This window comes from Pimephales promelas, chromosome 1, assembly GCF_988280905.1.
Source record: "Pimephales promelas chromosome 1, fPimPro1.hap1.1, whole genome shotgun sequence".
Classification (NCBI taxonomy): domain Eukaryota; kingdom Metazoa; phylum Chordata; class Actinopteri; order Cypriniformes; family Leuciscidae; genus Pimephales; species Pimephales promelas.
The window spans coordinates 3,242,532-3,257,500 of NC_142769.1; the positions used below are offsets into that span (position 1 = coordinate 3,242,532).

The 14,969-nt window shown below is 37.6% G+C and overlaps 1 protein-coding gene across 7 annotated transcripts in view; it reads right to left on the reverse strand.

Annotated features, from left to right (window-relative positions):
* Positions 1-14,969, reverse strand: part of ano1a (anoctamin 1, calcium activated chloride channel a) — a 190,804-nt gene that overhangs the window by 16,719 nt on the left and 159,116 nt on the right. For 5 of the 7 annotated variants that reach the window (XM_089116861.1, XM_089116936.1, XM_039690967.2 and 2 more), the window contains 9 exons: positions 13,524-13,588; positions 12,133-12,267; positions 9,787-9,947; positions 7,775-7,857; positions 7,516-7,527; positions 6,897-6,965; positions 4,125-4,199; positions 3,011-3,212; positions 2,814-2,925 (listed from right to left, as the gene is read on the reverse strand). In XM_089116861.1, the coding sequence (XP_088972987.1) occupies positions 2,814-2,925; positions 3,011-3,212; positions 4,125-4,199; positions 6,897-6,965; positions 7,516-7,527; positions 7,775-7,857; positions 9,787-9,947; positions 12,133-12,267; positions 13,524-13,588 (914 nt within the window). The remainder of the gene's footprint in view (positions 1-2,813; positions 2,926-3,010; positions 3,213-4,124; positions 4,200-6,896; positions 6,966-7,515; positions 7,528-7,774; positions 7,858-9,786; positions 9,948-12,132; positions 12,268-13,523; positions 13,589-14,969) is intronic. The other 2 variants (XM_089116753.1, XM_039690966.2) reach the window with 1 other exon arrangement.

Here is a 14,969-nt window from a genome sequence, read left to right on the forward strand (position 1 = left end):
TGCACTGAAACTGTCTTTTGGACCTTGAACCATTTGGTTCCCATTGAAGTCCATTATATGGAGAAAAATGCTGGAATGTTTTCATTAAAAACCTTAATTTCATTTTCGACTGAAGAAATAAAGACACGGACATCTTGGATGACATGAGGGTCATCGTCAACGTTTTTTTTTAAAGTTAAAGGAGTAGTTCACAATCCTTATCATGTGAAGCCCTCCTCATTTGAAGAATTAACTCATTAACTCACGCTTGTGTACCTGAGCAACTGGACCTTTGTATAAGCCCTTGTCCAGTTATTTCTACCTTCATTCCTCTTTTATATGTTGTGCATTGTTCAACCCCCTTCAGCAGCAAGAGAAAACAGCTCTAGTTTGGCACTTCCTCATCAATTCTTGAAAAGCAGGAACAGTCAGGAGTAAACAAATCAGACAGCTCTCAATAATCCTTTTAAATTTCATGCAATTACTGTGACGGTCGTTATATTATCATCCTTTATAAAACGGTTAATTCCAATCCTTGATTCTGATTGGTCGGAATATTTATTCACGATAAAACACGGCTATATGACCGCTTCACCCAACGGTTCTATCGATCGCCGTGCAACACTGCAGTTCCTATGTTGTTTTTATTTGAGCTTTCACGCATATCACACACTGACTGGAGCGTTGTTGCTGTTCACGGTCAGGGACTATTTTTTTCAAGCGGAAGGAATGCGTTTAGTGATTTTACATCATAAAAGTAGCACTAATACATATTTTTTTTACTTTAATATTTTTATTGTGTGATAACCGTTTTATAAAAGCAATAAGGTACTCGAGACAAGTGCTGTATCGGGAATCCGCTTCGCTCCGAGCCTAACAACACCCTTCAGCCGTTACTTATTCACGATACAGCACAGCCTCTCGTACTTTATTGCTTACCTACATCAGCTTGGAAACTTTTTAGAAGAGCTGGATGTGCTATTATCCACTTTTTTAGCTCAATTGTGGTTCTTGGTTTTGCAGTGAAGCTCGTTTAACCTCACCATCTAACCAACTTACAAATCAGGAAACCCATCGGGCCTCATTTACACAAGTAACTGTACCACAGACGATGGGCTTGTTCCAATTTGCTGTACACACTGATTTTCTTCCAACATAACCTCCACTGCCTCTTACCTACCTCTATCTTTTTTTCTATACTCGCCCACCTCTCTTCACCCCGCTGAAAGCTCCTCCTCTCTTATGTAAATAATGTATTTACATCCACTTGAACAAACTGTCTAGACATCATCTGTCCTCCCTCCTCCAGGCCCATTTGCACTGATGCCCACTAACCCAAGGATATCAGATGTTCTTCGTGACACCAAACTCAAGAGAGAAAATGGCACCAATCGAAGGTTTCTCGTGAAATGAGTAGCATAAGTCACTGGCCAATTTAAAAGCAGACACTCGAAAGCACTCTCTGTCACTGAAGCCCTGAGGCTCGCATAAGATGAATCTAGATCAATTGTCCTGCTGGATCTGTCTGCTAATGCAAATCCCCAGAACCTACTATTTATAAGGTGTCTTGGAAGGGAGCAGCATCTTAAATCACATCAACTATCTATGGGGGGTACCCCAGGGTTCAGTGCTGGGCCCCTTTCCGTTATACATAATCCCTGGGATCTAGGCATGAATTTTGGATGAAGCATGCAGCACAACTCCTTGTCAAGGCTGTTTTCATCTCTAGACTGGACTACTGCAATGCTCTTGCAAAACTACATGCATGATTAAACCTCTACAAATGATTCAGTGTGGGTTGACATTGAGAATCCCCATGCTGTTACCCAGTATGTGTGCTGTGACAATTTTATGGTTTTTAACCCTCTGGGGTTGTTCGGCCCAAATGGACCCGAAGAATTTAAATAATTTTTTTTTTAAAAATCACAGCTTCCTCGGAATGGTCCGAAATTTGGTGACTTTGTTGGTATTTGGTATATGAACATCCCAAAAAATTGGGGACAGGATGTGAATAGTCTAAGTGGTTGTAAAAAAAATAGTCACACTTGGGGTGTTCGGGTCCAAATGGACCCGCATGGAAAATGAATGGGAAATTGGCAAAAATGTGAAAATAGTGAGTATTTTTGTGCGTACAATCTACAAATCAGCCACGATCTTGAAAAAAAGCACACAACAGTGAAGGGGTGAATCTATAAAACATCAAGAGTGCAAAACAGACACACACACACACACAAACACACTTTTATACACAAACACACCAAAAAATTCAGATTATACATGCATTTTGCATTTTTAAAAAGCTCAGTTTGTCCACCAGATGGCATCCATCTCATTTCAAAAAAATGCTTTTATGAGGCCTAGGCTTGACTCTAAAATGAAATACAGCTTTAAAAATTTTTTAAAAAAAATAAAAAATATTTTTTCTATTATGTTCAATGGGGGAAAATTTTGTCATAATTATTGCATTAATACTAATTATAATTTTTTTTTGAAATTCTCTCAAAACACCCAAAAAAAGAAAAGAAAAATATTATAAAAACAAGTAAAAAAAAAAATCATGATTTAAAAAAAAAAAAAATATGAATCCCGCCCTTTGGGTCCATTTGGACCCGAACACCCCGAGTGTGACTCTGAAACGAACAACCCCATGTTAACATCAAAATCTCATGTGAAGATCACTATTTGTAGTGAAATTCAATTGGAATGTAGGCAGTAGACAGGAGGGCAGCTCACCAGGTTATGAAACAGAGCTTGTCGTTCTAACAAAGCGAATACTTAATTGCATACTTAATGACTGATAGTTTGCATTCAGTTTGGTGGTCCAATGCTCTTACCTGCCTCTGAAGAATGCCAGGTACACAATAGGGGTAAATGCATTTGCAAACTTCAGGATGAACGTCTTGAAGATCAGCCTCTCCTCAAAACTTTTGTCCGTTTTTGGAACCTCTGATGAGTTGAAAACAACAGCACATAGTGTAACCACAGCTTTCTGCAACAAGCTAGATGTCTTGAAAACAATAACCAGACGAACCCATAATAGTGAGCCAGCGTGCAATTGCTCCATAGACCTCATCCATGATGATGATGATGATAAGGTTGATGACAGCCCCAGTCGTTTTAACGGTGGCCCGTATGTTAGTGCGGAAAGTGGGAGTGGAACTCATGTGCAGGGCGGTCATAATGGAGACCCTGTATAGCACCACACCAAACACGATGACCAAGGTCACAAAGATCTGCATTGAGCACACAAGAAAATTGCAAAAAAATCATGCAAAAGCCAATGTTTTTGTTTTCCAACACCAAACACACTTCACAGATGTAAATGTATTCTATATTCTGCAACGAAAACTTCTGATATTAGAGGGCTTAAAGGGAAAGTTCACTTAGAAATTAATTTTTGGTATGTTTTAGCTTACCTCAAGGCCATCCAAGATGTAGGTATCTCGCATTAGTTTCAATTTTGAGATTTTTAGGTTAAACTGTCTGTCAGTCATATAATGGAGGTCTATGGTCACCACCTCAAAGAGCATGCACAGATAAGTCCAAATTAAACATGATTTAATGACTCGTAAATGTAAGTACACATTGATGGCCTGAGACACGAAACGAGCGGTTTGTGTGAGAAAACGAACTGTATTTATATCGTTTTTACCTCCGAGGGCTGCGGGCGCTTTGTGGCTGTGGTTACAAGAGGTAAAACAATATAAATACTGTTCGTTTTCCTTCACAAACCGCTCGTTTCGTGTCTTAGGCCATCAATGTGTGCTTACATTTACGAGACATTAAATCATGTTTAATTTGGACTTCTCTGTGCACGCTCTTTGAGGTGGTGACCATAGACCTCCATTATATGACTGACTGAAAAGAACGGTTTAACCTAAAAATATAAAAATTGAAATTGGTGCGGAAACAAAGACACCTACATCTTGGATGCCCTTGAGGTAAGATAAAACATGATTTCAAAGTGAACCATCTCTTTAATGAGATCAAGTGAGTTGTATTCAGCTGTTCATGTGATTCCAGCATTCCTGGTTGTTGAACAAAAAAGTACTTTAACTGCTAAATAAGTCTAGCATAATTCAATTCACTGCAAAAGAATGAAGCATTATACCACAATAAATCTAATAAAATTAATCAAGTCTTACCAAAAAAACCATCATGACGATAATGGTCATGTAAGCTGGCATTCTGTCTGTGCATGTCAGCTTCACATTTCCCGTCTAGAACAAAACATGAATGTTAAAAACATACACCTAGCAACAGGAGCTTAAGCAACAACGTGCGATGGCCTGCGAAGGGACAGATAGGGTCGAGCAAAACAAGCCCTTAGACATGCCTTACAGCTGTGCTGTCACATAACATTTATACTGCAACTAGGTCAACATCAACTGAGCGTAAAACCCAATAATCCAGACATCCTTATGACAGCATGCATGAGTCTACAGACCAAAATATTGTAAGAGCAGCACTGCCTGTTCTGTGCCAACCACAAATAAATGCACTTTTTTTATAATCAGCATATGGTCTGGTCCACATTGTAGATTATTCCAGCCAAGAACTACCCACTTGGACAAGGGGCCTACTGATCAACAATGACAAACTATATACACACACACACACACATTTAGTCTTATACTGTACATGTACACACACAAGATCAAACTGTGCCGTTGTGACAAGTTTGTAGAAATGTGAAAATTCCTGTTTTATGGGAGAGATATAAATCTCCCTCACATCCAGAAATTGTGTAAAACCAGCCAATTAGATTATATCTTGTAATTGCCATTTCTGTTTGGCAGTTTTGTGCATATTTTGGGCGAACGTGAACTGATTGTACTGTATTACTGCCTGATGAACGTTACTGTGAACGTGTTCATTCTGGTGTCTGTGAACGCGCGCTCTCTCAGTTTGACTTCGTACAATAGGGTGCCAGATTTCTATAGAGCCTTCCAGGCGAAAACCCGGCTAAAACACGTAAACAGCCGTTATAATGTAGCGGGGAAAAAACGCGGCCGCCATCGACAAAGCCGCACGCGAGGAGGCGTCGAAATTATCATTTTATGACGGGAAAAATCTTACATTTCTGTGCAAACTGCCCGTCGATAAAATAATTATTGTGTATGGACTGTGACAATAATAATGATAATAAAAAAGAAAACTCGCAACATATGGAAAAAATGAACTATAAATTAACATTTTTTTTTAAATATGAACACTGAATGAATTAGTTCATTTTAAAGGGTTAGTTCACCCAAAAATGAAAATTAAGTCATTAATTACTCACCCCCATGCTGTACCAACCCCGTAAGACCTTCATCTTCGGAACACAAATGAAGATATTTTTGATTAAATTTGAGAGCTGTATAACTACCACATTGGCTCCTGACGGCCCAGAAAGTCAATGAAGAAAATGTTTAAATATTCCATGTGACCACCGTGGCTCAACTATAAGTTTATCAAGCGACGAGACTACTTTTTGTGCGAAAAAACAAATATAACAAATAACGACTTCCTTAGATTTCCACGACGCATGCGCGAGAGTTGCGACCTCCTTCAACTACTTCAGTTCAGTTCTCGCGCATGTGTCGTGGAAATCTAAGGAAGTCTCGTTTCAGGCCAACAAGAAAGAAAAGGAATAATCGAATAAAGTCGTTATTTTTGTTTGTTTTTTCGCACAAAAAGTATTCGCGTCGCTTGATAAACTTATAGTTGAGCCACGGTAGTCACATTAGATATTTAAACATTTTCATCATTGACTTTCTGGGCCGTCAAGAGCCAGTCCCTTAGGCAGCCAATGTGGTAGTTATACAGCTCTCAAATTTAATCAAAAATATCTTCATTTGTGTTCCGAAGACGAACGAAGGTCTTACGGGGTTGGTACAGCATGGGGGTGAGTAATAAATAGGGCTGGGTATTGAGACAAATTTCACAATTCGATTCGATTTCGATTACGATTCGATTCGATTCAATATCGATTATTTTGGATAACAGTTACAATAAATGGCCATTTTTCTCAAGGGAATCAAATCTCTTCTTAACTAATGCTGTAAACTATGGTTTATATATATATAGTCTAGTTGTAGGCTACTAGGCTTCATTAGCCTAATATGAAGGTAATAATGAACTGTTTTGTAGCTATACAAACACTTAAATTACACTTTTATTTATTTTTATAATAAGAAGATTATATGAAATATAAACATTTAAATGGTGGCTGTCATAAAAACGTGCCAGATTTATTATACAAATATGCATTAAATATTGAAGAACACTAACGAGTGTGGACTAACGAGTTTATGTGGGTTTTCTATATGACGATACATGACATTGATTACAAGCTGTTGACGTCTTTCCACGGTTGAAACGCTGATTGAGCGAATCAATGTGACATGATGCGGATTTAGATAAGTTGTACTCTATCTTTTAACACACTTTCAGATGCTCGTTCATGTTTATTTGGCGCTGTGACTGGTATTATTAAGCCGGAAGAGAGATCAGCGCTGCTGCTTCTCCAGAGCGATCTCACGCCACAGCGCCAAAACGCTATTTATGTTTTTAAATTTCTAAAGAAAATGGACGCAATTTGAAAATTGAGACGTTGTTTCATATCAATAGTAACAAAGGACAAAGATTATTGCGATTTGTTGGATGCGCACATCCGCGATACAATGTCTCATTCATACAAATGAAACAGGATGACTAATCGATTCAAGAATCGATATCGGTTTGTAAAAATGAGAATCGATTAATATCGAGAAATCGATATTTATTACCCAGCCCTAGTAATTAATGACTTAATTTTCATTTTTGGGTGAACTTACCCTTTAACGTTGAACTAGTTCATGTAGAAAGTGAACTTTCCCAACACTACTGTTTGGCTTCAGTGAATGGTCATCTGTAGATTCATAAAGACCTACCTTTGGAGATTTCTCTTTCTTCAAGGACTTCTTCATGACATGGAACTCATACTCGGCTCTATGATGACTCTGGGAAAAACAGAGAAAGCAATTCATGTACAGTACCGGCGTTAAACCAGTTAAAAAATAAAAAAATAAATGAAAAAAGAAGTGGAAAGAGATAACTGGTTATGGAGCCAAAAGCAGCCATGTGCATGATCAGTGAATAGAACAGAAATTCTGGTCATAGCAACACATTAGATGTTCAGTGAAAGTATAATCCTTAAAACCAAAAGCTCTCAGCACCACGAAAACATATTCCTTTCCACAATCAGCAGCTTTAGGCTTTATTAGTTCCTCATTTTATCCACATAAACAGAAAGACTGACTGCCGAAAGGAAAGTGAGCAGCTTTTGAACTGTAAGGCCGGAGGAAGAGAGAACAGGAATCTCCCGAACCTCCACAATGACAGACCGATAGATAGTGCCGGTGAAATACTTTACACAAGCAAGAATGTGACGACAATGCTTGAAGACGACTTTTAAGATGTGAAGAATTTGTTAGTACTAAAATGCAACTGTAAGGTTAGGAAAGAAATAAATTCGGTTAATACTACAGTATGAATGAACCAATTCCAAACCTTTTGTTTCTCCTATACAAAACAGGACAAAAAAAAAAAAAAAGTAGTGAAAAACAGTTTGCTTTCATGGCACTGAATCAATTAAAAAAAAAGATCTTTATTTCTTTACACCCAAGCCTCAGGATTTTACAAGTCATGTCAAGAAAATGATTAACACACCTACAAAACATACATTAACCCACATCATTATCTTATCAACATGTTCACCAATTTCTTATATTTACAGTTTTCTCGGTCAACATGGGTGTGTGTGACAAACCTCTGAGTCTTCAAAGCCGGTCATGTCCCAGACGTAATTTAACCTCATTTGCCTTCTCTTCCAGTGCTCCATAAACATGGTGGCTGTGTGACACAGAGGGGCAAACGTCACCAACAAACCCACAGCAAGAAATACGGGTCGCCATAATACGGACAAACGACACAAGTCAAGTCTTTAAAGTCGAGACATATTCTTTCAAAAGATCCAGTTTCTTCCATAACATTGGGCTGTAAAACCTTTTTTAGGAATCTGTGTTTTAGTGTTTGGTTCGCTTTAAAGGAGTAGTTCACTTTAACGATTCCAGACGATGAATAAGTGTCTTATCAAGCGAAACTTAATAAATAAATAACAAAGTTTAAGTTTTATAAGCTCAAATGCAAATCTTTTTTCGAGTCATTTGGTTGATTCAACGAACGAAATGACTCGAAAAAAGATTCGTTCATTTTGATGAACGAGTTCAAACGGGAGAGTCACGAACGCTCATCACAGAACAAGGCGAGCATTTGAGCTCATAAAACATTTTTTGATTATTTTATAAATGAGCGATCGGTTCGCTTGATAAGACCCTTATTCGTCGCCTGGAATCGTTTAAAGCCCTTTGAACCGTTACCTTGAACCGTTTGGTTCTCATTAAAGTCCATGATGCACGTTCGTGACTCTCCTATTCGAAATCGTTCATCAAAACGAACAAATCTTTTCCCGAGTCAACTCGTTCATTTCGTTCGTTGAATGAACCAAATGACACAAAAAAAGATTTGTTCATTTTGATGAACGAGTTCGAACAGGAGAGTCACGACCACGCATCACAGAACAGAGCAAGGTGAGCATTTGAGACTCCATATAATGGACTTCAATTAACCAAACGGTTCAAGGTCAAAAAGATAGTTTCAGTGCAAACTTTCAAAGAGCTTTAAACGATTCCAGACGATGAATAAGGGTCTTATCAACCGAAACGATCGCTCATTTAATAAATAAATAACAAAGTTTAAGTTTTATAAGCTCAAATGCTCGCCTTGCTCTGTTCTGTGATGAGCGTTCGTGACTCTCCTATTCGAAATCGTTCATCAAAACGAACGAATCTTTTCCAAGTCAACTCGTTCATTTTGTTTGTTGAGTGAACCAAATGACACGAAAAAAGATTTGTTCATTTTGAACAGGAGAGTCACGAACGTGCATCACAGAACAGAGCAAGACGAGCATTTGAGACTCCATATAATGGACTTCAATTAACCAAACGGTTCAAGGTCAAAAAGATAGTTTCAGTGCAAACTTTCAAAGGGCTTTAAACGATTCCAGATGATGAATAAGGGTCTTATCAACCGAAACGATCGCTCATTTAAAATAAACAAAAAAGTTTTATAAGCTCAAATGCTCGCCTTGTTCTGTAATGAGCGTTCGTGACTCTCCTGTTTGAACTCGTTCATCAAAATGAACGAATCTTTTTTCGAGTCATTTCGTTCGTTGAATCAACCAAATGACTCAAAAAAAGATTTGCTCATTTTGATGAGCGATCGTTTCGCTAGACAAGACCCTTATTCATCGTCTGGTGTCGTTTAAAGCCCTTTGAAGCTGCACTGAAACTCTCATTTGGACCTTGAACCATTTGGTTTCCAATGAAGTCCATTATATGGAGAAAATCCTGGATTTTTTTCATCAAAAACCTTAATTTATTTGAGTAAATTCAGCTAAAGTTTTTTTAAAAGTGAACTACTCCTTTAAAGTGGACTCAAATTATCACGTAGTTTTGTCATAGGGTGTCATTTTTCATTTCAAAGCTTGTAACTGCAGGAGATCAAAAACAGGAAAGGCAAATTTAGGGCTTTTGCTAAAATAACCAGCTTTTAAGAAGCTCAGCATCTGAGCGGGGATGAGTACGGGGGTATTAAAGAGAAGTGTAAAACCAGGGCACAAATCCCTTCCAACATTTGCCAGATCATGTAGGGACACAACAGTTGGTGTACAGCAGCAAGAAAGCGTGTGTGTGAACATGAAAGGAGCGCAGAGCTGCTGACCCCACAGTGCCATGAAGATGGCGAAGAAGACGGTGGCCGCGTTGTCGAACAGGTGGCTGGCCCTGGCCGTCCCGCAAGCCGTGACCAGTTTCCAGTAGCTGCAGGCTCGGTCACACATCGGGCACATGGTGATGTTGTTTCTCTCGTCGCAGATCTCCATGCTGAGGAAACACAACAAAAAAAACAACGTTTTTTTCAGTCTAAAAGGGAAAAACTTTATTCTACATCTCTGTTGTAAAACGTAGTGAGCTGCGTAGATGTCAAAATGTAGCATCCTCACAAAAAATGACTAATATGAAACGGTGATCTTGAAATTCAATTGATTCCAATTAGAGTTTGACTTCTGCGTGTTGAGCTCTACATGACACTATAGTAGAGGTCAAAAGTGATGACTGTTTGGAAAATGTACATTTTCATCCTTTATTATTATTCTAGGGTGACCATATTTTGATCACCAAAAACCAGGACACTCGGCCCAGCAAACACATGGGCCAACTCAAATGATACTCAAAGATACCTTATTAATTTCAATACATTTAAAGTAGGTTATGCCTCCTCTGTATGGATAGAAAATTGTTATATTGTTATATGAAAACCGGACAGTTGGTCACCCTATATTATTCAAATTTTGTTAAATGTCAAATTTTGGTGTCAATGATTATAATAATGCAATGAAAGCCTTGCTGTCATTGAGAGAAAAGTAATATTTTAGTTTAGGGTCGTAGTTGATTATTAGCATGCATATTAGTAGTTTTAATGCCTGGACATATTCTACATCCCTTAATCCTAAACCTAACAACTACCTTACTAAGTATTATAAATGCATCATTTATTCATATTAATAAGCAGTAATTAGGAGTTTATCGAGGTAAAAGACGTAGTTAATATTGAGAATTGGACCCTTGGACATTATAAACAAGAGAGAACCAACACAACATTGATATCTGATAGTGTTGTAATCAATGTTTGCTTTTTCATGTGAGCTTTAATGCTGCGTTCATGTGCTATGGTAATTATGGTAAATACCAAAAGCCGAGGTGGAAAATGCACATGAACACCCCCTCATGTGGTATTTTCTACTGGGCAACTCGTAGAATATTTTGATGGACGAGTCGCCGAGATGAGATAACCTTTGAACTTTTCAAAATGGCGGAGAGCACCGCAAGAGTCGTGAATGGTAAAAAAATATATACTATTCATGATCTAGAAAATATATATATAGCATATTATTTACCTTTTGAGTTTTGATCAATCATTTTCTTGCTGTTGCAGATGACTTAAGCAATCTAAAATAGTTTTAGCTAAATAACAGGTCTGGATCTCCATCTTTTTACCACATTACGACAACAAAAGCACTTGAACGCAACACACTGGTAAATACCAGTTCACAAGTGGAAAATATCCTACTTTCCATAGCACATGAACGCAGCATTAGTTTTTCTACGCATTGTTTTTTGCATAGTTTAATTTTGTTTGCCAAATAATTTTGTCAGATCAAGGTATTGTAACTAAGTTTAGTGTTTTGTTCATCCTTCATATTTAAAATAGTTTTTTTTTTAAATATAAAACGGTCATATTTTGATGGTTTAGGGTCTAGGGTCAGAAATCACTTTTAGCCATTACTGTATCTTGGGTAAATACTAATCTACTACATACATGACCCACTTTCAATACATATTCACGTCTCCACCGGTGGAATTACCCTTTAAGGAGGATTAACAAAATCGTGGGTTCTTGATTTTACTGCATTTTACAAAATTTCCCAACTCTCCTTGAAATGGGGTTGTATATAAACACACAAATATAAGCCAATAGAGAGAAAATGTATTATTACCCAATTTATTACCACACACACACGTATTGTTTTGTACAGCTATGATGCTTAAAAGGATGCCGAGGTAGGCATTGTACTAGGTATGGGAACAGCTTGTTTTCAGCAGTCACATCTGTGGAATTAATGAATGTCGTCGTGAGACAGCCGGCGAACACTGAGTCACTCTCATTATACACTACATTACAGTCCATTACAGTCGCAGCATTTCAAACCCACTCTAAACTCCCTAATTGCCACGCACTTCAGCATCCAGACGTGTTTCTTGCAAAGTGCAGCAGTGGTTTCTTTCATAAACGCCTAGGCATATTCTTCAAGTTCAAAGCCACTGCAAAAGAGCACACACTACTGTCCGGAGACATTGTTGAGACTTGTTTCCAGTGACAGAGGAATGTGTTTAAACTCACCGACACGCACAAGAATGTGTCAATCAAAATATGTGGTTAACTAATAAGCAGAAAAAGTATGTACAAAGCTGTCAGTGTAAACCATCACATAAATGACATAAAGTCGACCTGGGAATGTTGTCGTCCACCGTGGCGCAGCCGTACAGGAACACGATAACACCCACAACCGCTGCTGGGATTAGCATCTGAGTATACACACCCAGCCAGGCAAAGTACAGGCCCACTTTCTCACCAAAATACTTCCTGAGAGAGAATAAAGAAGAGCAATTAGGGCAATGAAGTAAAAAAAAAAAAAGTGTTCAACAATTTGCCCGTTTTTAAGCCTTGCCTATTTAATTAGTCAAGCCCAAAAAGAGAGCTCAATTTTTATAGTGTGAGAAGTTTTGCGTACCCAGAAGATAAAAAAAACAGAAAATTAAAACATGCTCATCATAGAAGAGGTGTATTCAATTCATTGCATGCATTAATTGCATTTTGTTTTATCTATTTTGTTCCAGAAAGAAAAATTAGTTACATTAGTCCAGTAAACACACCCATTTTGGTCATTTCTTCAGACGTCACTGATTAACGAAATCATGATTAACATTAAAGGAGTAGTTCACTTTAAAAAAAAAAAAAAAAAAAAAACATTTGCTGATCATTTTCTCACCCCCATGTCATCCAAGATGTCCATGTCTTTCTTTCTTCAGGCGAAAAGAAATTAAGGTTTTTGATGAAAACATTCCAGGATTTTTCTCCATATAATGGATTTCAATGGGGTCCAAATGAGAGTTTCAGTGCAGCTTCAAAGGGGTTTAAACGACACCAGACGATGAATAAGGGTCTTATCTAGTGAAACGATCGCTTTTTAAAAAAATAAATAAAAACGTGTACGTTTTATAAGCACAAATGCTCGCCTAGCTCGTGACTCTCCTGTTCGAACTCGTTCATCAAAATGAACAAATCTTTTTTCAAGTCATTTCGTTCGTCGAACGAAAAAAAAAGATTCGTTTATTTTGATGAACGAGTTCGAACAGGAGAGTCACGAATGCGCATCACAGAACAGAGCAAGACGAGCATTTGTGCTTATAAAACTTAGTTTGTTATTTATTTATTAAATGAGTGTTCGTTTTGCTTGATAAGACCCTTATTCATCGTCTGGAATCGTTTAAAGCCCTTTGAAGCTGCACTGAAACTCTCATTTGGACCTTGAACCGTTTGGTTCCCATTGAAGTCCATTATATGGAGAAAAATCCTGGAATTTTTTTACTCAAAAACCTTAATTTCGTTTCGACTGAAGAAAGAAAGACGTGGACATCTTGGATGACATGGGGGTGAGAAAATGATCAGCAAATGTTTTTTTTTTTTTTTAAAGTGAACTACTCCTTTAACGAGTGTGTCCGTTAAACAAATCCTGTCTGACAATCTGATTAATCTATGCAGTATCAGCACAATGCTTTTCTTGCTTCGTAACACCCGGGCAAACCCGTCTCTCGCAGCTTTCAGCATCAGGATAATACCTGATCAGTCCGATGGGCTGGTACTTGTAGAATATGCTGTAACTCGCCCACTGTTCATACAAGATCTGCAAAGACAGAACTAAAATTACATACATTCTGGAATACGACACATGAAATACATTACAGTGTGTGCAACGTCTTAGAGGTTTAATGGAAATGGCAAAATAACTGATCCAGTGACAGCTGATGAAAAGGGCAAATTAAGCCCATCATGTTATTTCTCAATGTAATGACTTCGATTGTGTGTGCCTGGAGGCATGTAATGCTATAATTATATAATGTAAACATGTCAACATTAGATTATTACGTCAACATTAAGATCATATGACAAATAACCTACTAATAACACATCCAACAGCGACACCGGTAGATAAAGAAGCAGAAAAGGTGTGTTTGTCGAGTTCACAGTGTGGAAAGAATAGCAAAATACAGTCAATAAGTGCCAGCCTATCACGTTTACAATACATCCACAAATCACCTCAAAATTGCGGGAATGGGGAATTAAGAGAATAAGTGGTTATCACTCAATCAGATATACATTACACCCCCATGCATGCAACCATTAGTACATTGATTTGTGTTTGTGTTTTGTTTTTACAGAGGATTTACCAAATGGTTCACCCAAATAATAGCCAGTGGTAATAAATAAAATCCTAGCAATGTAAAAACACTAAACTTGCACGTTATTTTAAGAAATATCAATTCACAGATGGATCAACAAATGGAGCGACTGGCCATTTTCCCAGCAGCGTATATATTAAATAATATGTGTAATAAACGTGAAATTTTGTAGTTGTCACATCAAAGTTTCCCACAAATCCACACTGCAATTCATCACTGCATGCATCAAAATGAACAAATAATGGTAGCTCATTCGCACAAGAAATATAACCTCGAGTACACACATTTGAGCTTCCCTGTTTAGCATATTTAATGAGCTCTATGTTGTTGTATGTGCATTTATCAATGTTTATATGTGAATAAAAGCCTAAATTAATCATTTAAAACAATTATCACATCTCTATAATGTCATTTTGTACTTTTTGATGCGTGAACGGTTTGGTTGCATGGACTTTCAATGGAGGGAATGATGAGAGAATATTAGAAATATCATCATTTGTGTTATGAAGATGAAAGACAGTACATAGGGCTTTTCACACTTGAACTAGTTAGAGTAAGAGTAATTGCAATCCTGGGTTATCTTGATTCACGTTTCACACTGATCATAAGTGATCGGGGTTAACATAAGCATCCGTTTCACACTGTACATTCCTAAACTCTGGGTTAACAATCTTATTTGCGGTGTCACTGATTGGACAAACATATATTGTTATATTATAATTCCATCATAGTCTGTGCAGGCAATTAGCTTACTTTGATCTAATTAGAAAAGCCTGACATTATCACTGCTAAATTCATTTAAGTATCGTGGTAGTCAGCCATGTT